Genomic DNA, 23,784 nt, shown 5'->3' with positions numbered 1-23,784 from the left:
GCACTGTTGTGGAAATGGGTTCTCTGGGCATGTTGGGTGAAATCCTCCACACTTATAATGGCTGCAGAGATGAGACCACTGGTCAAGTATGGATCCCCCTTTGACTCAATGAAAGAAATCCGTATTTTTTATCCCCAATCATGAGTTCCCCATTTTTTTCCCAAAGCTTTGCAGATAAAACCAGTAAAAACCAAAATCAGTCAGAGAGCTTGAATCATTCATTACTGTTTTGATGTGTCAGGCATTTGGATGAAAGCAACCGGCTCCAGGACTCGGATAGTCCTGTTCCAGGACATAAACCAACCGCATTCAACCAAGGAACAACAGGACCCATATGCCTGTTCCTGCCTCCTTCCTCTTGAATCCTGCCCCCTGCCACACAAGGACATCCACACCTCCACAATTGACTTGCCTCAACCTTCCTGTCCAGCTCCTGAGCCACAGCTGCTGATGCCACAGCCACGGCCACCGAGGCTGGACCAGCCACCTTTGCCTGCTTGTTGTGGGGGTCCTCCTTCTTCTCTGTGGGCAGCTGCGTGAAATCTGGGGCTGCCACTGGTTGGACGCAGCTGGAGGGGAAGAGTCCCGACTTCCCAAAGATGGCACCAAACTTCCAACCTATCCCGGGAATAAGAGATCCTCAGGACAGTCAAGAGCTCCTCCCTCTTGATGGTCTTTCAACCACTTTCCCCCAAGGGAGAAGTTTCAGAGAGGTCTGCCCAATTGATCCTGCCCCCGTTTCCTCAGTCTAGGACAGAGGTGTCCAACCTTAGGAACGTTAAGACCTGTGGACTTCAACTCCAGAATTCCTGGCTCAGGAATTCTGGGAATTGAAGTCCACAGGTCATAAAAGGGGCCATAGTTGCCATTCCTGCTCCAGGACATTGTTGATTAGGTCTACTTGGAACCTAGGAAGTTCTAAATATTTCCAACCAAGGACAGTTTGCTCAAGGGGAAAAAAAAATCCAAAACCAGCATGCAATTGAAAGGCAGAAGATGTTTGAAGAAGAATCTGGAAGAGAGCAGAGCAGAGTGTTGCATACCACACCAAAGGCACCCACCAAAATCCAGGGTGCCTTTTTTGACCTCTTCCAGGAGGATCACTTTCTTCCTCACCACGCAGCCATAATAGTGGTCTGTAGGTTGGAGAAGCACAGGGGCATCAGAAGTACCCCAAGAACGCTTCCATGCAGAATGGCCAACTCAGGCCCATCATAATCCAACTTCAATTTCAGTTTCAGTCCCACCCATTTTGTATTCATGGTGATGATGTTCAACTTTGCATTCCTTCTTTTTGCAAAAGTCATTTTTATTTCATTTTCTCTTATCATGAACACAGACAGACAGCGTTATAAAAGTTTAATCTGCTGTAAAGCATGTTTCCCTTCCTGGAGATCTCATTAATTCTCCCTCTTTCATCTCTATTTCCATTAAAATCTTTTGTATCTTCTCTTCTCTCCTGCCTTTCCAATTTACTATTTTGCTGCATAAATGCTCCTTTACTAATGGCTTCCCATGGCATCTGTATGTATGGGCTGTTATTAAGATTATTCCCCCCCAAAAATGTTTTCAATTTCTTCTTAAAGTCTTCTCTGATTGATTCCTTTTGCAGCAAAGTTTCATTTCCCCTCCATCTCCAGGGTCTCCTTTTATGCATTAGAGGAGAATTGCATTAATTCTTTATGCTCTGCCTTCACAGGCTCTCTTGAATTCATTTATTTAGCATCTCTTCCAAGCTGGAGGGTGTTCGGGTCAATAGCATATTGGAAAATCTGGAATGTCCTTTCATGGTCTGTTAGCTGACAAGATGGCTCGGCATGCCAACTCCTTTTTCACCCTGATGCTTCTGGAAAAGCATCACATTTGCAAATAGCAAGGCCAGGATGACGGCCAAATGTGAAGTTAAAAGGAGCAAAGAATGCTTGTTTGCTACTTGGGGAGATCCGGTTGTTACCCCAGGTTCATTTCAAGACTGTTTGACATTCAGAGATGGGCTAACTGTCCTTCAGAACCCCCTCCGGTATTCGTGCATTAGACACGGGCTTTGTTCATCAGGAGGCCCACATTTATAAACAATGTTCAAGAACGTCAGAAGAATTGGAGCATCTGGGCCGTGAATATCACTGCAAGGACAGGGTGGCATCTGAGGACACATGCCTCAAGTCTTGAATGGTGATTAATTCAACAAGCGCTTGCCTGCATCTGTTGGACACCTGTGCCTCTTTTGAGGGAAAAGGGGGGGTGGGCTCAACCCTGAGTGGTGGGGGTGGATTTTTGCAGCACTCAGCACGGGAATATTTGAGACGTGAATGAAACTGATCATCTTGGGAAACTGGCTAATCCTTCTGTCTGCAAAGATTAAACCAAAGCAATGCTTTCTCCACCACGCACATGAATCTGCAACATGATCGCACAGCCAGCCAGATGTTTAGACTGGATTTGGCATTTTGGTCCACCTACTGAGTCCTTCTCAAGAACCTGGGATAGACAAAAAAATGCTAACGCTGGTCTAAATATTATTATTGTTGTTATTGTTATTATTATCGTTCTGTTGCTGCTGCTGCATTACATTTTCGTTATTTTTTTTCTCCTGTTATGTTTCTCACCTGGTTCCAGACCCTCCAACGGTCGCAGGCAAATGATGTCTCCCTTGTGAAAACTCAGAAGGTTTTCAGCATTAGTGATGTGGTTCTTAATGGCAACCATATATTGTGAGTCCTAAATCAGAGAAAAAAGACCCACAAGTGTCCAGTTCAAAACACTGGACCAAGCAAAGCTGTCCAGCTGGCCATTCCTCCCTGCAAAGAAGGAAGGCCTCTGAATGCATTTGGGGCTGTGAGATATTGGCCTCCTCCTCTCCTTCCTTGCAGCTCCCTTCCCCAACCAAATTCTTCCCCTCCCCCCAAGGTCTTACCTTCTTGAGCTCCATGATGAAGTGGTCGATCAAGGCCTTTGCCTGGACAGCTTTGGGGGAGAAGAGGATGAGCTTCTCATGGACCAGGTTGAATTCCAGCATGTTCTTTGAGGGCATGGTGACAAACAGGAGCTCACTGTAACTGGGAGTGAGTAGGATGTGGAGAGGGCAAAGGGTTCTTTGGTTAGTTGCTCACTGCAGGGGGACTGTCTAGAAGACCTCCAAGGTCCCTTCCAACCATGTTATTATATTATTTCTCCCCTGGACAGGTGTGCCCTGGCCTTATTTACTTGTAGCCTCGCAGCACCCGGACCTGCTCTCCAGGGAGGTTGGTCCCTTTGACCAGTCGCAGGAGTTTAATCCCCGAGTCAGACACGGCCAAGATTTGCACCCCGGTGCCAACGCTGCCCTGCAGGGGAAGAGAGGGAAGTTGGCAAGGCTGGACCCAGCGCCCAAGGAAAGGAAAGCTGCCGCTTTAAGCAAACCAGAAGGAAAGCTTTCTGGAAGGAGTCTGGGTTCGCCCCACTGAAACGAGAGCTGCTTTTAAAATAGAATAACAATGAGAGATTTCAATAGAGGTAGCCCTTGAACTTAAGACCATTTGTTTAGTGACCGTTCAAAATTACTGTGCTGAAAGAGAAGCCCTCTTGACCGGTTTGACCACAGCCTGGTTTAAGTTCCTCTCAGGGTTGTGTGGACCAGGGGGAAACTTACCGTAGCAGGAAAAAGGCGGGAGAAGTACACCTCCCAATTCTCTCGGGCTACGCGTATAATTTCCTTCTTGACGCTTTCGTCAGCCACCGGACTGAAGGAGTCCAGCTTGTTTTCCACTGCAGGGAGAAACCACACCAGTGTTCTCGGAAGGTTTTTGTTTAGGAAAAAACTAGCACCCAACTCCAGTCTCATTCTGATTTCTTTTAAAAGTTTATGAGTTGAAAAGCTAAGATTTAAAGCTAAATGTTCAACCGGCAGGCACCATCAGTCTCCAAAAGGCCAAAAAAGACATGCAGAGTGACTTCTAAGGAGTTTCCTTTTTTTGTGCCTCACCTAGAGACAGAATCTGGCCAAACGAAAGCAAATTAGACGGATTACACCCCAGAGTTCTCAAGGAACTGGCAGATGTGATATCGGAGCCACTGAACTATATTTTTCAAAGATCCTGGAACACAGGGGAACTACCAGAGGACTGGAAAAGAGCTGATGTAGTTCCCATCCTCAAAAAAGGGAAAAAAATGGATCCAGGAAATTACAGACCTATCAGCCTGACCTCAATACCTGGGAAGATCCTGGAAAAGATAATCAAACAACGAATCAACGAACACCTAGAGGCAAACAAAGTCATTACTAAAAGCCAACATGGGTTTGTCAAAAATAGATCATGCCAGACAAATCTTATTGCATTCTTTGACCAAGTGACAAAATTAGTGGATCAGAGGAATGCTGTGGACATAATTTACTTGGACTTCAGTAAGGCATTTGATAAAGTAGATCACAACCTACTACTTGACAAGATAGAAAAATGTGGGGTAGACAGAACCACCACCAGATGGATCCGTAGCTGGCTGACCGGCCGTACTCAGCGAGTGGTCCTCAATGGAACTGCATCTATATGGAGGGAAGTGTGTAGTGGGGTGCCCCAGGGCTCTGTTCTGGGCCCAGTACTCTTCAACATCTTCATCAACGATTTGGATGAAGGGATAGATGGGGAACTCATCAAATTTGCAGACGACACCAAGCTGGCAGGAATAGCCAACACTCCAGAAGACAGGCTTCAGATACAGAAGGATCTGGACAGACTTGAACACTGGGCACTAACTAACAAAATGAAATTCAATGGTGAAAAAAGCAAGGTTCTACATTTAGGCAAGAAAAACCAAATGCACAAGTACAGCATAGGTGGCACCATGCTCAATAGTAGTAACTGTGAGAGGGACCTCGGAGTCCTAGTAGACAATCACCTAAATATGAGCCAGCAGTGTGCTGCAGCTGCCAAAAAGGCCAACACAGTGCTAGGCTGCATTAACAGAGGGATAGAATCAAGATCACGTGAAGTATTAATACCACTCTTCAATGCCTTGGTAAGGCCACACTTGGAATACTGCATCCAGTTTTGGTCACCACGATGTAAAAAAGATGTTGAGACTCTAGAAAGAGTACAGAGAAGAGCAACAAAGATGATTAGGGGACTGGAGGCTAAAACATATAAGGAACGGTTGCTAGAATTGGGTATGTCTAGTTTAACGAAGAGAAGGACAAGGGGGGACATGATAGCAGTATTCCAATATCTCAGGGGCTGCCATAAAGAAGAGGGAATTAAGCTATTTTCCAAAGCACCTGAAGGCAGGACAAGAAGCAACGGGTGGAAACATCAAGGAGAGAAGCAACCTAGAACTAAGGAGAAACTTCCTGACAGTGAGAACAATTAATCAGTGGAACAGCTTGCCTCCAGAAGCAGTAAATGCTCCAACACTGGAAGTTTTTAAGAAGAGACTGGACAGCCATTTGTCCGAAATGGTGTAGGGTTTCCTGCCCGAGCAGGGGGTTGGACTAGATGACCTCCAAGGTCCCTTCCAACTTTACTACTATTACTATTACTATATACCCTGGGACCATTGAGGAGGAGCTGTCTTCGCCCTTTTTCTCTCACACAAACTCTCTAAATTTGGCTTGGTCCTCTGGAATGCTGCCCCTCCATGCTGGGAATCCAGACTATATTCCACCACAACTATGCTTTTTTGCAGAGAGTAGAATTCCCCCCCCCCCCACAATGGCCAGCCTAGTATTTTTGGAAATAAGAACCCAGCAAGAAGGACAAGGAGAGCCACATTATTATTCTCTTTTGGCCACCGGTGCCCAGAAGTAGACTGCCCTTGAGCACAATGCCTTCACCGTGGCTCTGTTCAGTACTGCTGGCTGATAGAGACACTTAGAGACATCAGTAAGTGCAAGCCACTAGTAGCTTTGGGATGCTTTTCTAACCAATGTGGTAACATCTGAAGATCTTCCACCCTCCCTTCCTCTCAAAGGTGTTTACCAAAAAGAGTTTTCATGCGTAGCTTCTCCTCTTCGGTGAGACGAATGCAGGCATCCGACAGAGTATCGTTGAAGATCTGCAAAGTGACCCAGACAAGATGAGAAGAAGTCCTGGTTGAACCTCAGAAAGGCCTTCACAGCAAATATTTGATTTTAAGTGTAGAGAATATGAGCAGCTCCAGGCTGAACTGTTTCGCTGTTAGTGTTCTCTGAGCTTGATGGTTTTCCGCAGTTTTTATTATCAGTGCACAGAGAAGTAAAAAAATGCTGTCAGTCTTTCTTGGACTGTGGTTAACCCACATTGCCCCATGCCTTGAGGAACTCCCCTAGACCGGTAATGAAACATTTGCGGGAGCACCACTAGCAGAGGTCACTTACCTGCCGAAAAAGGAGATCTAGCAGAAGAGGGCTGCTGATAGTCTCCTTTGGATAAAAAACCTGCAAGGAAAGAGGAAGATTTTGGGACATTGTGATTTTGGGGGGGGGGCTACACCCAAAGGCTCTATCCAGCCCAGCATCTTGTTACAATTTATAGTAGCCAGGGCACATTCTTTAGAATATTTTTCTAAAATATTTGTCTGCCGCTCAAAGGTAAAGTGCTACAGAATATGGAGGCTTGATCTAGCTATCGACACCTGCTAGGCATTCGTAGACCTCTCTTCCTCTTCTCCTCTTCCTCTGGCATGATGAGTTTCAGTGTTAGAGATATGTTGGGCACTTTCTTTGACTGCCCTGAATTCCAGTATGAGAAGCAACCAACAGATGTTTCTTCTGCCTGTTTTATAAAGCTTGACCATGTTTCCTTTGTCCCCCAGCCCCAATCAGAAGAGGAAAACTGAGGGAGGGTCCCTAAAGACCTACCTCTTTCCTCAGATAGATCTTCCAGGAGACGTTGTGGTACCCATAAAACTCCTCACTGCCTCGACAGTGAAGTTTCGTATGGACCGTCTCATCCTCCGACATCAGCTCTCGCAAGATGGGAGCTGGATGGAAGAAAACTCAACTGTTCTTTCTCATCTTCCTAAAGGGGAAAAGGACCCAGGGGCAGGAAGGCACAGCCTGCCCTGGGAAAAGCAGTCGTAACCATCACAATAGCTGAAGTTCACGGTTCTAATCATCCTAGCTAGTGCGGGAGGGGAAACAAAACGGAGGCTGATGTGGTAGATGGAGATACTTCACCAAGCAAAAAGTTGGTTCTTGCAGGCCAGGAATCCAGCTGGCAAAGAGAAGTGGATAATTGCTCACCTGAAGAAGCATCAGGCACAGACTGAGCCACGGGAACGGGCTCAGCTACCTTGGCAGTAGCCACTGGTCTCACCATCGCGATGATCTCTCTTGGTGCTGGCTCTTGGGTAGCCTGCAACGAAGCCATTTCACACATTACCCAAAGAGGATCCAGCCTGCTCCTTTGCAGATGCTCAGCCTGGTTACCTGGTCACATGTTTACCTTGCCTTCTTAGAGAACCACCTGGTATCAGGGCCAGCCCTAGGTTTCAGGGCTCTTTGGCCAAGATGCTTTTCGACTGCCTCAATTTCCCCACCAGCAGAAGACCCTGGAGCAGTGCATGAGAAAGCCAATACTGCTGGGGGGGGGGCTCCAGGAAGTGGGTCTGCTAGGCCAGCCATCTGGCCCTACCTGAAGGGGCTGCACAGGTACCCTTGTGGGTGCCATCTGTCTCTTCAGGATCATCAAGGCTTCTTCGTGGGGATCCATTTTCTTCACAAAGGCCTTCCCCCCTTCCTTTCTGAAAAGACAGGCAGGGCAGATGGAAGTTTTCAAATCCAATCAATCACTCAATCAAAAATGCTGTGTTCTTCCCCAACAAAGCTTCCTCAAAGGAACTGATGATCTGGAAGCATTTCCTAACCATTGATGTTTAGAGATACACTGCCTCTAAACATGAAAGCTTTGCGTTATCAGGATGGAGCATAATCCCCTTTTTTTCCAAATAAAGTTTTTGGGGGGAAAAAGAGAGGAAAAGCCTATGGAGGATCAGATCTGACCTGGTGGGCTCTGAAACTCGCAAAGGTTGCTGGTATTGCTTGATGATGTTGCGAATGTTCTGCGTAGGCTCAGGGTTGTGTTCCGAATTCAGCTTGGAATGGCGGATAAGCCCACCAGCCTGAGACGTGGAACAAGACTCTACGCAAGGAGGAGGGAGGAAAACCGGAGCAAATTGATCCTTGGAACAAACAAGGCTTTATCCTCAAACCCAGATTAACAAACCACAATGGCTAGATGCCATAAAAGAGCCATGCTGTTGCAGTGATTAGAATGCAGTATTGCAGGCTGACTCTGCTCACTGCCAGGAGTTCGATCCTGACCGGCTCAAGGATGACTCAGCCTTCCATCCTTCCGAGGTGGGTAAAATGAGGGCCCAGATTGTTGGAGGCAACAGGCTGACTCTGTAAACTGCCCAGAGAGGGCTGCAAAACACTATGGAGTGGAATATAAATCTAAGTGCTATTGCTATTGCTAAAATACTGCAGACAAACAAGTCAAATACTTGATGGCTGGTCCACAAGTTCTTGTTCTTACATCTCACAAAAGTTGACCTACAATTTCTCAACCCCTTTGAGCCTGATGAGTCTGTACAACCTCTGGATGCAGGTGTGGTTAAGCAGGTTTCTGTGCCATGCGAATGGCAGGTCTGCCGCTGATGAGTGTCAATTTTCAAATTAAGCAGACAATGTTTATATACCTATCAAATGTGTATAACCTCTCATCTCACAAAAACTTACTCCGGGCAGCGTACAACAATTGAATAAAACAGCAAATATAAGAACTGCAGATATAAAAATATAAAAATCCACATAAATGTGATAAAACACTAGGCAAAGGGAGGATAAGAATTTAAATGATTTCTAAAACGTTTATTCTGCAGCTGGCAGCATAAGTCCTCTCCGGCTTCCTTACCTGGATTCTGAAAGGTGGTTTTCCTCCATGCAGTGCCTGAAGGTAACGCAGACCTGTCTATCAGCCTCTTCCCAGCTTCCCCCTGTCAAAGGGAGGGGGAGGGGAGGATTCATTGGCAAACTGGGAATCCTGCTCCTCTTGGGCTTTGTGGTCCTGCTGCAGGGATCTTGGTCTGTCTTATCCAGCCCAGGACCCCTCCCCAAAATTCTGCTACCCCTCTGCCTACCATTACCCGCTTGCCTTGGACTGGTCTGGGGGAGCCAAAGAGGACCCCTCTGGCAGGCTGTTCCCCTTCTACCCCCCCCCCAGACCTGGGCCATCGCTCCAGGGCAGATCGCTGGAGTGAAAGCCTATCCTTGCCCGGAGAACACGCAGCAGGGAAAGATCCAGGGTTCTGGCAGTTGCGGATGCCAGCCTGCAAGTGAAATGGATACAGGTGCTGCTTGGGAGGGGAGTATCCAGTGTCAGCCAGCCTTGGGTCAGCTGAGAAGGGTATAAAGGCATCGGAAAGGGGAGGGGATCGGCAGATGCCCAAATGCCACTCTAAAGCAGCTCCTGGCTTCCTTGCCATTGGCCAAGTTGGCACAGGTGGTTGGCAAGTCTGTTGGGCTTCACTTTGTTCCCCCCACTCCCCTAGTACACCTGTGAAAATAAAAACCCAAGAAAGTCCAGTTGCCTTTTGGCAAAGCAACTTTGGGACAACCGTGAGCTGGGTGAGGGAGAATCTCCATGGACTTCTTTTCAGCAATTCACATGTCCCTCTTATCCAGCACTTCCGCAAAGTACTTTCAGTTCAACTGGACAGTTCCTGCCTTTACTAACCAGAACTGACTCTTGGTGCTTGTCGTAAGCCAGCTGTGTCAACACAGCCTCCTCCTCCTTTCCTGTGGAGAGGAAAGATGAAAACAGCCCGTTGAGCTAGCCAAAGAATGCTAGATGCTTGCAAAAACAGAGAACGCCTTCCTAGCATTCAGAAATTGGTGGCTTTACTCCTGAGCGTCCATAAGATGCAGGCTGGGGTGGCCTCTGGGCTTTGAAATTTTCTTCGTCATTGGCAGGCTTTGCACAAACCGTTTCTCTTCTAAACAGAAGATTGCAGACAAAGCTTTTTTTTTTTTTCAACAAATATGTACACTAAGGTAGCCCAGCTCGTACTGACCAGAGGTCTGAGGGACCACAGCACCATTGCCTTCTCCAACGTGGCCACCGCCTTTCATCCTTCGTGAGATGGCGGCTGGCTTCTCTAGTTCCTGAGTGGGTAGAAATCAAAGCAGTTCTATAGTCACATTTTCCCCTTCAGGGCCCCCAAGGCCAGAACCCACAGGGGCTGAAACAAATGCTTTGAGCTGAGCTCTTTCATACGTTCTTAACGTATCTGATCACCCTTCAATATGTTGGCAATGCACATCTGGAATTTCTAGCTCTTGGAAAAACAAATTTATGTGAGAAATAGAAGATACTCTGGGGTGGCCTTTTTTGAATCTAGGGGGTGTGGGAGAGAGGGACGCTAGTCTTACCCCTTTTCCATAGGACAGCACAGGATCAAAGAGGCTATCCAGATAGTGATCCAGTCCTTTTTGGCTCCTGGGTTCACTGCAGGTATCTGAATCTGTTTCCAGGTTGTTGTTTTTTAAAAGAAATATAAATAAGATCAATTGCAAAGAGAAAATGACATTTTCGCCATTTGGATTGCTGGTAGAGAAACATTTTTCAAAAGACACATTTCCCATGTCAGCAGCCTAATGGATGATACATGGCACAAAACAGCCCTTAATTGTTTAGTGTGAATGCAGCCAATGGGGCAGAGAGAAATGAGGTCCTTGGTGCTCTATGAGCTTCGTCTTTTTCTTGCAGACTTTTTTCTTTCAACCCTGAGCTACAAATATACTCCTCCAGTGAGAAAAATACATCTTCTAATCCAATGTTTTCCAACCTTACCTCTTTAAGATGGGTGGACTTCCAGAATTCTGGGAGTCAAAGTCCACCCATCTTAAAAGGCCAAGGTCAAAAAACACTGCTCTAACACAGTTTAATCTTGCAAAGATGGATCCCATGCTCTGACACAAACCCAGATTCTCACCATGGCTGCAATATCCCTCAGAGTCTGGCAGCGGGGCAGAGGCCATAGTGGGAGCCTTCATCAATGGCGGAGGAGGAACTCTCCCATCTGAATCCAAACCACGTTGGAAACCCCTACGAAGCAGAAGGAGGAGAACAGCAGAAGGAAAGTCAAACTTGACCTAGGGATGGTCCAGAACTGGTCTAGATCCATGATATCTAAGCAGAACCTCTTTCATAGTCTAGGGAAGAATCATTCCATCCCATCCAGGGTCAAGACCACAAAAGACAGAAGATTCTACAACCACCTCAATTCCAAGACTTGGGTCTCCCATTGTTGGGGGTAACACCACCCCATGCTGGTTGTTTTCTTCTTCCTTGGTAAGCCCCCTGAACCAATGAAAGCTCTTGAACACTACCCCTTCCAAGGAAGAGCCATGATGCAACCTACAATTTGCCACCAGTGTATTTCTCTGGGTCTTCAGAAGCAAGGATGAAATAGGACTTCTGCTTGGGGAAACCTCGGATCAGTTCCAAATCAGAAATCAGATCCAAAACATAGTCGTGGCCAGCCAGCTCGGCCCACTGGGTACCATCCTTCATGGTGACGGACCAGCCTCGCCATCCCTCTGGAAGACCCCTGTGAAGGAGCATTGGGGCTTAGCCACTGTGTGTTCTGCTGGGAGGAGAGGAATCCAACATGGGGAAGCTGGATTCTCTGCTTGGGGCTGAAGGTGGATGAGACAAGATCTCCAAAGAGCTCCTCAAGAGCTCCTTGCCTCTGACTTTTAGTGCTTGGAGAGCTGGAAAAGGCCATTGAAATGGAGCCCACCCTCTCTTCCTCCACCCCACTACCCATATCCCCCACGTCCCGTCTCTTCTACCTGTATTTCAATACACTTTCAGCAAGGCCTTCCCCTGTGGTCCAGGAATGGACAGGGCAAGAATAATGGTCTCCTGTTGAAACAAAACTCAAGTCATTCACTCTGATAGATGCTCCTCCTGCTGCCTTATTTTGTCAGCCTTTCCACACAGAAGAAACAGGAAACCCAAATGAGCTAATTCTTCTTTCTTGGAAGACTACATTAACAGAATCTTGCAAGTCTGAAAGTACAAATCTCTCACCATCTCTCTTACAGCCTGAGAACTTTGGTTCAGTTCTGAGTCTTCTTCTCTACATGTCAGCTGTGGTTTATGTCCTCTGTCATCTGATCATTCCCTAGGCAGCCTCTCTTTCCCCGTCTCCCAAGGTTTTCCCCACATGCCTACACTTAGGGATCTGAATTCAGTTTCCCAGCCATTCAGCTTTGGGTCTTCCCTCTTCCTGCAGTGGATGTTTTTCTAGTAAACTCCCCGCCCTAGAGAAAGACACTTCTCACCCGCCTGTTGGTTCCCAACCCATTCTGCTGTCTCCCTTAACTCACCATTGAAACAGTACACATCAAGGGCCATGTTCACTCGGTCCCGGCTGGCTGTCCACTCCAGTAGGGTGGGTGGATATGCTCGGGCGGCCTCCTCACCATCCTGGCCCCTTGCCATTGCTTGCATGAGCTTGTGTTGGCAGACAGGTTGATACCCATCCAAGGCATAGTCTGAAACAAACCTGGGTGGATGGGGAGAAGTGCAGAGGGAGATAGTGAATAAAAGAAGATGCCAGCCATGCAGCATACCTGACAGTCATGCTCAGAATAGATGCATGAGTGAGGGTCAACCGAGCTGTGTTCCTATCTCTCCTGGCCATGAACATCAGGCCAGCTGGTGGGGCCTCCTTTTAAATTCTTCTTGTGGCTTTAGGAAGAAGATGAAGAAGAGGGCCACCCTCACCCAGTGCTACTGCCCTCTCCTATGGTCACCATCATCACCAGCCAATGCAGTTGTCCTCTTTGGGTTTCCTTTGGAGGTAGACCTGACCCCACTCACTTCAGCAGGTACTTAGCCAGCTGGGGGGAGGGCACGAAGGCGCTGACACACGAGGCCAACAGCAGCCACCCCCGTTCTTCATTGTGGACATTGGTGTTCAGCCACACTTGGTTGGTAATCTGGGCCAGGATCTCATCTTGCAGGCTTGGCATAGAGAGCCCCTTCTGTACAATATAGTTCCCAAACAGGTTCTCCTGGATGCTCTTGAGCTGGGCATCGCCCATAAAGCGGAGGATCTACCACAGAGAAAATCCAGTGACCAAAAATGCACACTGCCACTAACACTATGTTGATGGCCACCATTTGACCAGGCTGGAGGGAGCAATCCACTTTTCACCTACCAGTTTGAAGAGGTTAAGAGCTTCAGGGGCCAAACTCTCATCTAACTGAGTCAGGGGGGATGATAGAGTCCTCGTGAGCATCCCAAAAAATGGCTCCTGTGGAATGACAGAGAAGTGACCGAAAGACTCGTTTGCATACCCATGACAGAGACGGTGGTGGAGGCCCTACCCAGAGCGAGAAAGACAAAAGTTTCAAAAGTCACACAACCCCTTAAGTGTGGTTTAGCTTCAGTTCAGCTTAGAGTTTCTTTATGGATCATCCATCAAATCAGTCCAGTGTTTTTCTTGAGGCATAAACAACCAATCTCAAATTATCCCATTTTGGATGCCTTATGGCAACACCCGGTTCTCTCTAGATGGCCTAATTCTGGGAAAAGTAGAAGGAAAGAGAAGAAGACAACCAGCAGCAAGAATGGGGTCAATTACAGTGGTGATGGGGGCATTGTTGCAAGACCGGAAGGATTAGGTTGGGGAGAGACCGTCTTGGAGAAGGTCTATATGTGGTCAGTAAGAGTTGACACTGAAATGGGGCATATAAACTATTAATCAACCAATCAATCAAGAATTCTTGTAGATACTGAGGCATCATCCCAGTTGTTAAATAAAGTGAGTTGCGTAAGGAAGTACAAATCAACTCAATGCAAATGGTTTAATGTATCATTTTTGAGTCAACTTTTGATTTCCTAAAGGATATGTACAAAGTAAACCATGGTGGCTTGCTATTAGCCATGTTTTAAATCCAATGCATGGCTAAATGCAGCATGTAAACTCAACCACAAAGGTGAGCTTTCGGTCTACCTTCCAACAGCGGCGTGAGTGAAGCACCCTTTATACACCATTAAGCCCAGCATTGTCACCCTTACCTTGAAGTAGAGCTGCACGTACTTGGCCATGGGGTAATTGTTGATGTCAAGAGGCAGGGTGAGCTGGAAGTTGGCCTGCATCTTGGGTGGGGGGACAGGGATGACACAGTCCTCATTCACTTGCTTGTGATCTACGAGGAATAGGAACAAGGCAGCCAGTGTAGAAGGCAAAGGAGGGGTTCTCCATCCTAACCCCTTAACTTCACCAATGAGAATGCAAGAAAATATTGGCTGGACCATGTCAACTGGACAATAGGTTCTCTCTAATGCCAGAGGTAGTCTCCCTTTTTTGGGACCCAGAATGCAAGTGGGAGACCCATCCAGGCACTTTCTTTTTGTGTGTTTTTTTTGAAGCAGTGCTTGTAATGTACCCGTCCAGAGCTAAACAACTGGCACCAATAGGCCAACAGGTCTACAGCTATAAGCAAACAATTCAGCGTCTGGTGCCTTCTGACAGCTAAGATGTTGTGGTTTGCTCAACTTGCCACCAGTGGTACGGAGGAGGAATTAACTTCCTTACTGGAAATGTTATAGTGGGACCTCAACGATCTGGCCTCTAAAATCCTCGGAGATATTCATGCAGGCACCCTCTTGAAATTCCCTTGGTTCATAGTGGATCATGACCTACCAGCCACTGTGTTTAAGAGTCCGACCAGATCAGCAGGGATTTCCAAGTCTGCCACTTTCATCACTTCTCGCTGACTCAGTTCCTAGTGGAACCCAGAGAAATGAGTCACCTCTAATTATCCCAATGATTGTCTCCCTTCTAGTGCATTAAGCAAAATTGCCCCAGTTGCATATGCAAGTTACCAAAGTAATTTTTTTTGCAGTGCAAGTTCTCCTCAAAAGAATTAAAACCGTGTGGATTTGCCTTGGAAATGTCTGCGTGCTGTGCAAAGTCTTCAGATTGACCCCCTCGCCCCCAAGCCACCCCAAAACACTTGAGAATTACCTGCTCAGCCTTTCTCTTCTCCTGTTCTGCAATTCGACGCTCCTCATCCTTCCTCTGAAAGCAGATCGAGATTTCAAGGTCAGAGAAGCACTGCACCTCATGAATAGAATTCCATCTCAAAGAAGATTAGGATACTTTGATTCAGTCCTGAAGCAGAAAGTCCACATACTGAGACAAAAGACAAAATGCAAAATGTTCAAAGACTCCTTCGAACTGAGGTTGGGACCCTAAGTGTGTTTTGGATCTCTGCTTGCCCAAAACCAATTTCTAAGATCTCCAGGTACAGCTCAATGGTCCATGCATCAAACAGGAACACCGGCTTGGACGCTTGACTGTTCAGAAGCAATCGAATATGTTATTCCAGAGCATCTGGGTGCAAGAATAGAGCAAATACTTTTCTTGGAGAAGGCCCCAACTTGGGGTAATTGATAATGTGGGAACTGTAGTCCACCCTGCAGAGTAGACCCTCCAAATGACCTGGGCAATTTATTACGCAATGCCTAACACAAAATCCCTCTCTCCCAAATCCTCTTCCCGCATCCCGATTTGCACTCAGAGCCCCCAGAGACGCACCTTGAGATACCTCCTGCGGTTCAGGTAGATGTGTACCAGGCACCTGAATTTGATGAGCGTCTGACGCAGCCTCCCATATTTTTGCCTGCAGGATGGGAAACCCCCGGGATGGAGGTGGGAAAGATCACCCCAAGTCTCAACAACATTTTCTCCTACCCAGGGTAAAAAATCAAATCAAAACACAGTAATGGACAGACAGACCAGGATGGCATCTATATCCGAGGGAGAAGGTGGGAGGAACATTCGCCCACATGACCTCTTGCAGAGGTTTTGGAGATCCATCATCTCACCCCATCCAGCAAGGCTGTTGGGATCTTGGCTGACATTATGGGAGAGGCACTCCAGCATGTCTGGAGAACACCAAGTTGGGGAAGTCCTCAAAATTCCTACTAAGTTAAGGAAGTCCACCTGAATGGCCCTTAAACCTGTCACTCTTTCTCAGAGGAACCCACCTCACCAGCTGTGCTAAAATGAGGGAGTAGAAAGGGCATGTTCTTTTAGATGATCAGTGGGAGTGGTTGAATCTGTTCAGAATTCAGCTAGAAATGCATCTTAGAGTTTTCTGAGATCCCTAAGTTGTTAACCCCAAAGACAGGAGGAACTTAGAAGATCCTACAAGTGTTTTTCAGCAAATATTTGGTTGACTGGGCAGAGAATTAGACTTTATTCCGGATTAGAATATTAATTCTGAAAAGCCTTTCAGTGATGACAGGCTGGTCCACACATGACAGAGGCTCGATTCAAGCCCGTCCACAAGCATCCCCCCCCCCAAGACCCTCAGGGACAGTCCAACTCAGCACCTGACAAGATAACCCCGTGCCCGGGCTTGAAATAGGATTATCTTGCAGCGTAAGGCATAAAAGCGTTTCTTGATCAAAAAGCCACGGACGTAACGTTGGAGGGTCACCACTGCCATGTGGACAATCTGTTCCCGCTTGGCCTCCAGATGCTGGTAGATGTTTTCCTTCATGAAGAGCTAGAGGAGGAAGAGGAAGGATAGGTGAAGGAGAGGCAAAATATGGGGATTCAGGTAATGTCAAGTTGTTCCTATGGCTACATGACCATTTCATAGTGACCAGTAGAACAGCTGGTGATGGAGAAGACCTGCCATGGGAGAACCTGAACAGCCGCTCTTCATGTCCAGATCCATTTAGACACACTGTGAGCAGAATCAGTTGAGAAGAATCCACCAAGCCCTTCTCTAAAGATCAGGGACCCCGTCGTGCAGCGTCCCTCTACTATTTGTTCTATAACTTCTTGTATTTAAGTTATCATCAACAATTGCGGTTTTACCTTGGTAGTACCAATGCGGTACATCTCTGGAGTGACTGGGCACAGTTTCTTCAGCACCCCGACAGAATTCCACCCATCCGGGATGATGTCAGTACGGATGTCCACCAGACAACGGTACCTGAGGAGACACGGATTGGACTGGGATGAAGTGCTAAGCCATCATATGGTGGACTTGCTTTTCCCATGCTGCAATGTTGGCATGACACCTGAGCCTCGTGGTCTACAAAGATTCCTCAGCTCTGGCCCTTGGATCTAGGGCCCCGGAGCTCTTATAGCTTTGGACCAAGGATCTCAGAGGGCTTGTCTGCACCTGTCAATGAAGATCTGGAATGGGATCCGGACAGGAAAGCCCTCCTTGCGGATTCGGATGGTCTCCAGGATTCCCGAGGATCGTAGCTGGTTGCTGACTGTATCAGCCTGAAACAGTCCTGGTTCCTGGGGGGGGGGAGGAGGAGGAGGAGGAGGAGTTGTTGAACAAGTAATAATCTACTTATTGCTGTGCATCCAAAAGAGACAGTTGAGTTAAAATGCAATTGATGGGCAGGATGGAGAAGGACATATACATTATCCTCAAACGAATAGGGATAGGAACTGCCTGATCTGGGAAAAACAGGACCAGGAGAGAGATAGCATGGAGTCCTCCCTACCTTCTTACTGTTGGGCTTGAGGCAGCGAACGAAGAAAGGGTTACATCTGCAGAGAGAGAAAGAGATAAATGGCTGAGCAAAATTGCTTTGAGGATAAAGCAAAACAAACCCCTTGAAAAAGAAACCAAATGTGCCAGAGCTTTCTATTGGGAAAGCAAGGGAAATTGAAAAATAGAATAACAGAGCTGGAAGGGACCTTGGAGGTCTTCTAGACCTACCCCCTTCTCAAGCAGGAGACCCTATAGCATTTCAGACAAGAGGCTGTCCAGTCTCTTCTTGAAAAGCTCCAGGGATGGAGCACAGCCTCTGAAGGTGAGGTCTTGTGTCCACATTGCATCTATTAATTGACATTAAGACTGGAGTCCTGTTTCAAATACCTCTCCATCTTCTCCACCAGGTCCAGAAGTGACTGCTGGAACTTTGCAGCCACCGTTTGGGGCTTGTACTTCCGTTTGCTGGTGCTGTTTTTTCCCATCATGGTCCTCTGCTGAGCCACCAACTGAGCGTGGCTGAAGAAGAGGCTGGCGACCATCTAAGCCGAGAGCAGAGCAGATAAGGAGGAAGAAATGGCTCCATCACTGCTCATTCCTTCATGCCCACCGGGATCCCAGCCTCTTCCAAGAAGCTTGTAGGTGAATATCTCCCCTCCCCTATTTATTTTATTCTTCAGGGATTTGGGGAGGTGGGCTGAACTGGGAAAGAAGGATTAAGCCAAGATCCTTTAATAATCTAGAAGGAATTTGCTAGGTTGCTGGACAAATCAGAATCACCATCATGTTCATCACATTTAGGCAAACCAGGATTAATAATAAGGGTGGATTTATTGCTCTGCAATTATTAATAGTTTATGTTAGACTATAAGCTGCTTTATGTGTCTTATAAACCTCTCCCCACGCATATTTATTTCTTTGTTTCTAATGACATGTCACTCCTTCTCCCTTTTCCAAACATTGCAAGGTAAACATTTAAACTTGTGCAAACTGGAAGAATCGGGGCCAACTGAGAGGTCAGTTTAAGCACCTACTTTGATTTTACTGTTGACAAAAAGATCGAGGACATCCTGGCGAACTTGGTCGTAGTTTTTATCCAAGAATTTGTGCACCTAGGAGCAAGCAGGAAGAGAAAGTGAGTCACCATCAAGAATTTCAGTAGCCGACGTCCCAAGTTCTCTCGGTGGCACCCGGCTTGAGAAGGCTGAACAAACCATGGCTCATTTCTCAGCTGGATGTTGCCCATGAATGTTGGCTTCCAGCTCCATTTTCCTTAGGCTGCTATGATGGAACATATTGTGCAGGATGACAGTTCAGCCCGGATGGCAGACAGAAAGCTGAGTGCTCAGCCTCTTAGCTTGTAATGGAAACAGCTGATGGCACCAAAACTGGTTGCTGAGATTTCACAAATCAAGATTCTCCTCCCAAACCTTCCTGGACACGTGATGGTGCAGATATGTCGTCGTTGCCCTCCTCCTCCTCCTCCTCCTCCTCCTCCTCCTCCTCCTCCTCCTCCTCCTCCTCCTCCTCCTCCTCCTCCTCCTCCTCCTCCTCCTCCCTCCTCACCTGGTAGGTTACTTTTCCTGCATAGTGCTTGATAGAGAATTCGGGCACTGGCATTTTTGGCTTGGAATAGAGGGGATTGCAGCCATGATGATAGTGGCATTTCTGAAGGAATGTGTGATCCGTAGCCTAGAAAGATGGAGCCACAATCATAAATCACCCCCAAGACATTCGGACTGACTTATCTCCAAGCTCAGAAGGAACACCCTCCTCATAAGGAGAAGACCTTTCCCCTGCTCAGGACTTATGACGAAGTTTTGGGAGGCAAATACTATTTAGGGGATCTATGAGCAAAGTCCTTCTGAAGCTGGGTAGAAGGCTTCCCAGAGGCAGGAAGCCTTTCTTTCAATTAATTCCCGAATTCCGCCTTGCACCAAGCCAGTGGAGGCCACATCACCTGAGGGAAACTGCTTTGGTCATTCAGGATCTTCAAAATGCCGTGAGGCCTTTGGGAAATCAGCTCAATGCAGGGCTGGTTGTCTGTGAAAGCAATCTCTCTCCATTCAATCTGCTCACGGATATATTCTTCCTGAGGACAACACAGCAGCCGCAGTGAGCCCCTGCTGTCCATAACCACAGCAGCAGATGCATCATTGATTAAAAACAAAAAAACAAAAAGCTGCTGCCGCTTTGCTAAATAACCTTCATGAAAAGCAGGATCAAGAAACGGCCTCAACCGGAATGCAGGTCCAGCTGGCCAAGTCTGATTCACCTCCAAAGCAGAATCTTTCCCATGAAGGGTGTTTCCCGAAGTTCTAAGAACTTTGGGGATGGCCGTCCCTTCAAAGGCTTCAGTTACTTCTTGACCATAAACAGTGAGGATCTATTTCAAAAACTGTATTGCTGTTTGCACTCTGCTGTGTGGGACATTTTCCAAGGGGGTCACCTGGCTTCTCACCTAAAGCAGAGAGCCACCAAATAAAATGCCAGCTCTGTTTTAGATTCCTTTGCACAAAGCTGGTGGTAAATCTGATTCAACCAGCAGCCTTTAAAATCTCAAGGGCTTTGGCTCCTCCTGGTCTTACCTGTTCTTCCTTAAAGACAATCTTGTTAAAGAAATATTGGAGATATTCATTGGCATAATTAATACACAGCTGCTCAAAACTGTTGAAACCAAGATCCTATGGGAAAAAGCAAAGAGGGAGGGAGAAAAAGGAATTGAGAAGCTTCAGTCATCCAACCTGGATCGTTTTTGCTGTTTTTAGAATTTGGTTGCGTGCTTTTTATTCGGTCCCAAAAGCTCTAAGGCAGGGGTAGGCAACCTTGGCTCTTTTATGACTGGAGGACTTCAACTTCCAGAATTCCTGAGCCAGCCATGATGAGGGGAAAGGGAGAGGATTCCAAGCTGAGCCATGCTGGCTCAGGAATTTTGGGAGTTGAAGACCACGAGTCATAAAAGATCCAAGGTTGCCTATCCCTGCTCTAAGGAGTCAGTCTTCAGCAGTCATATACCGAATAAATTAACCCAGCAAGCAACGTGTTTCATCAGATCAGATATTAGATGCAAGGAACCATGAACAAAAATAGACTGGTCCTTAAGCAGAATTGTTGACCTTCATTAGCAAGCTGGAATGATCTAAGAAAAGGGCCCAAACTTGCAAAGACGTTGCAAGAAAAGAGGACAATCCAGGAATTTTCTAGAAGTCCAGCTTGAGGCTCAGTGGCAGAAGGCGCCTAACCCTGAACTACGGCCTCTGTAAATCGGAAGAGGAAGGTTCCAAATGATCTCCTGGTTGCGTTCTCTTTCTGTCTCTTTCCTCGAGGTGCAGGACAGAGCGCCCCAAGGTGTCTCTTTAGCCTAACTCTCTCTTCCTCACCTCAAACCCATAGATATCCAAGATGGCAACTGAAAGGGTGTTTTGCTTGGGGCACATCTGCTTGTTGAGCCTGTCCATGAGCCAGTTGAAGAGCAGCGAGTAAAGGATCTTGGCAATGGCATCTCTGAGAAGAGAGGATTAAAGGAAGACCACCCACAAGGCAGAACATCAGAACTGGAAGGACCCATGCAGGCCACTGATGTTGTTGTAAGCATGGTGGTCTCCAATCTAGGGCGCCAAGCTGGGCCTCATACCTCCCTTTCCCCTTCCTCCATTCTCTCTTTACCTGGCATCCACAGCACTTTCCACAGTGAGTGGTATGAAAATCTTCTCCCTCATCGTTTCCTATCAAAAAGCAAAGGAAGAAGCAAGATGGCGGTCTTCCCTTCCCAACACCCACCAGCACTCTAAAATGTTTTCACAGCGGTATCATTGGATGGGACTTTTGGAGTTTTCTTACTGTGGAATAGTTACCAAAGGATATCTTCATGTCCAAAGAGAGGGCCTTTAGTGCTAGTAGTCATAAGAGTCTCATGACTGTGAGTTACAAAGGTTGGAAATGGGAACTGGAGCTTTGGGGTGGGCAGAAAAGAGTCCCTGGCTAATTACGGGACCTTCCAAACTTCCCCATTTGCTCAAAAAGTGGGACTTCAACTCAGGGGTTGTGGTGAGCAGTTTCTCCATCCATTGATGGCAAGACCTGACCTTCTCAACAGACTCCAGTCCTCCTTGCTATGGACCATCTCAAAGCTTGTTCCAACTTCCTGTGCTGACTCCACTTGCTCCCTTTTGGTTCTGAAAGTGTTGTTTCTTGCAAACAACACTTGGGGGAAAACAAAACACCAGAACTACCCAAGATGTTGTAAATGAGTTATGGACTCAGTGTGGATCTCATTACAGACTGAGGACAGCATCTGCTTTTTTTTTTGGTACGTGTGTGCATGTCTAGATTTTCACTCCCTCACCGTCACTTTATAGGTGATAGACTTTTGCAAGCCTTCAGGAGAGATCTGCAACAGCTCCGCCACGACCCGGATCTCCTTGGCGCTCAGCACTGAGGCCACTTCCTGGCAGTCGGTCTGCAAGCACCCAAATCAAGCTCAAACAGCTTTCCTTGGAATAAGGAATCCTCTCCCCGACATCCAATGTTGCCTCCTACCTCATACTTTTCAAAATAGACATTCCCCAGGTGAAGGATGGAAGACAAGATTCGGAAGATGCTGTCCTGGTCTTGGAGGCTGAAATTCAAGACCTCCATGGTGTCAAGCAGCCGATGAAAATCTTCTAGGTCCGTTTTGCCAGGAATCTCACAGTTGCCTCCCTGGGGAAGACAGCAGGAAAACATTTGACTCCCAACAGTCTGTGCCTAGTGCCTTTAATGGCAGGAGAATCCAGAACAAATATCTTCTTGTCCAATGGAGCCATCATCTTCTTCTGCTTAAGTGTCCTGAGACAATTGGCAGGAGGTGACCAATACTGACTTTTCCCAGAAAATAAGGATTAGTTGGCCCAACCTAGATCAAGGCCCACTTTTTTTTAGTTCACTCCTTTCTCCTGGATTTTAAGAATTCACCCCTCTTTTTTCCTTTTCCATTTCATCTCATGAGAAGTCTCTGAGAAAGTAATTTTTTTTTTAGAACCTGATCCAAGCCACTTTGGGGACCTTTTACGTATCTGAGAAATTGAAGAAACAGAAATTGAAAGTCAAAGGCATCATCATGAAGAAATAACTACGAGGAGTTCTCACTCAGCTCCATACCTGGTTGAGATAATAGTAGGTTTCTGCCCCTTGAAGACAAAACATCTGCTTTTGCTGTGTGGGGAGACCAGCTAGCATCTCGTAAAAGATATGGTAGTTTCGTTCATTTTTGGCCTAGGGAAAGAGTCAGACAAGACTGATGGATGTGAAGAATAATTATGAGTCAGAAACCAAGATATTTTAATCTCCATGTGCAAAAATCCAGAATGGCTAGCAATGAAAGTAAGGAAAAAATAGATTAAAAAATACACAGGCTTACACTTGACTTGATATTTCTAAGCACTCTTGGAGAATTCTTTTAAAAGGAATCATTTATTGAGAGGGCTCAGCTCATAATGCTAGAGGGATCGTTACCATTTTCCTTATTGCCAGAAAAAAATCCATCTGTTATTTAATACATGTTCAACTGTTGTCCAAATCTAATCCATCTCTCATTCCTTCCATAGACAATCATCCTAGTTTGGACAAATGTGTGCAACCAACAGTACCATTCAGTTAATTTTTAAGGATCAAAGTAACCAGCTTCATCAGAAACGATATAAGGTCTCCTGCTTGGTGTTGGACTAGATGTTCTACAAGGTCCCTTCCACCTCTGTTATTCTATTATTCTATTCTATTGTCAGCTTAATCCAATGCAATATTTGTAACATGTTCAAGCTGGAGAGAGGCCCTTTCCACACCAGCTCCCTGCAAATGCTAACCTTCATTTTCTTCCAAAGGTTTCATTTGTGATTCTTAAAAAGGAACAGGGCAATCCTCTGTTTTGCAGTTCTCACCTGCTTTGCTAGAGTCGCTATGTCAACCCAAGAATGGAAGAAAACCTCACCTGAAAGATGACTCTGGATTTCTCCAGAAGGTACTGGGAGGTGATGGCACCACAGATCAGTCCATTGCTGGAGAAACACAACAGCTCAAGTCAGTCACATTTTCAGTGCCGTTGTTAACTTCAAACAGTCTCTAAACAAATGACTGTGAGTTGAGGATTATCCATATTATGCAGGGCCCCTGAAGGCAGGATTGTGTGGGAAGAAACAGAGAGGCTGTAAGGCGGGGTGGGGGGTGGGATATGGTGGGAAGATCCAGGCATTGGTTTACTTACTCCTCCAGGAAGAGTTCCACAAATTTTCCAAATCGGCTGGAGTTG

At 46.6% G+C, this 23,784-nt stretch overlaps 1 protein-coding gene across 12 annotated transcripts in view; it reads right to left on the bottom strand.

The window, feature by feature from the left end:
- The window catches only part of MYO15A (myosin XVA), a 34,436-nt gene extending 10,652 nt beyond the window's left edge, over positions 1-23,784 (bottom strand). For 10 of the 12 annotated variants that reach the window (XR_005559722.1, XR_005559721.1, XR_005559723.1 and 7 more), the window contains exons 1-42: positions 23,740-23,784; positions 23,467-23,533; positions 22,641-22,754; positions 22,041-22,202; positions 21,847-21,960; positions 21,168-21,226; positions 20,882-21,005; positions 20,090-20,185; positions 19,462-19,593; positions 19,068-19,193; positions 18,536-18,613; positions 17,889-18,043; positions 17,512-17,557; positions 17,175-17,299; positions 16,865-16,982; positions 16,372-16,547; positions 15,572-15,656; positions 14,999-15,052; positions 14,675-14,756; positions 14,047-14,177; positions 13,184-13,279; positions 12,843-13,078; positions 12,347-12,525; positions 11,807-11,879; positions 11,374-11,562; positions 10,945-11,057; positions 10,382-10,473; positions 10,024-10,114; positions 9,687-9,748; positions 8,865-8,946; positions 7,952-8,090; positions 7,584-7,692; positions 7,193-7,304; positions 6,809-6,930; positions 6,326-6,385; positions 5,949-6,024; positions 3,629-3,744; positions 3,205-3,323; positions 2,915-3,056; positions 2,607-2,718; positions 1,062-1,136; positions 413-618 (exon numbers count right to left, since the gene is read on the bottom strand). Coding sequence is in view for 9 of the 12 variants with exons in the window: in XM_039367915.1 (XP_039223849.1) it covers positions 413-618; positions 1,062-1,136; positions 2,607-2,718; positions 2,915-3,056; positions 3,205-3,323; positions 3,629-3,744; positions 5,949-6,024; positions 6,326-6,385; positions 6,809-6,930; positions 7,193-7,304; positions 7,584-7,692; positions 7,952-8,090; positions 8,865-8,946; positions 9,687-9,748; positions 10,024-10,114; positions 10,382-10,473; positions 10,945-11,057; positions 11,374-11,562; positions 11,807-11,879; positions 12,347-12,525; positions 12,843-13,078; positions 13,184-13,279; positions 14,047-14,177; positions 14,675-14,756; positions 14,999-15,052; positions 15,572-15,656; positions 16,372-16,547; positions 16,865-16,982; positions 17,175-17,299; positions 17,512-17,557; positions 17,889-18,043; positions 18,536-18,613; positions 19,068-19,193; positions 19,462-19,593; positions 20,090-20,185; positions 20,882-21,005; positions 21,168-21,226; positions 21,847-21,960; positions 22,041-22,202; positions 22,641-22,718 (4,542 nt within the window). In the remaining 3 variants the exon portion in view is untranslated. Of the gene's footprint in view, positions 1-412; positions 619-1,061; positions 1,137-2,606; positions 2,719-2,914; positions 3,057-3,204; positions 3,324-3,628; positions 3,745-5,948; positions 6,025-6,325; positions 6,386-6,808; positions 6,931-7,192; positions 7,305-7,583; positions 7,693-7,951; positions 8,091-8,864; positions 8,947-9,686; positions 9,749-10,023; positions 10,115-10,381; positions 10,474-10,944; positions 11,058-11,373; positions 11,563-11,806; positions 11,880-12,346; positions 12,526-12,842; positions 13,079-13,183; positions 13,280-14,046; positions 14,178-14,674; positions 14,757-14,998; positions 15,053-15,571; positions 15,657-16,371; positions 16,548-16,864; positions 16,983-17,174; positions 17,300-17,511; positions 17,558-17,888; positions 18,044-18,535; positions 18,614-19,067; positions 19,194-19,461; positions 19,594-20,089; positions 20,186-20,881; positions 21,006-21,167; positions 21,227-21,846; positions 21,961-22,040; positions 22,203-22,640; positions 22,854-23,466; positions 23,534-23,739 lie in introns of those variants that run through there. The other 2 variants (XM_039367918.1, XM_039367913.1) reach the window with 2 other exon arrangements.

Source organism: Crotalus tigris, unplaced genomic scaffold (genome assembly GCF_016545835.1).
Source record: "Crotalus tigris isolate CLP2741 ecotype Arizona unplaced genomic scaffold, ASM1654583v1 scf7180000020608.1315917, whole genome shotgun sequence".
Lineage (NCBI taxonomy): Eukaryota > Metazoa > Chordata > Lepidosauria > Squamata > Viperidae > Crotalus > Crotalus tigris.
The sequence above is the reverse complement of the archived record's forward strand: the minus strand, read 5'-3'. Positions and strand labels throughout refer to the sequence as shown.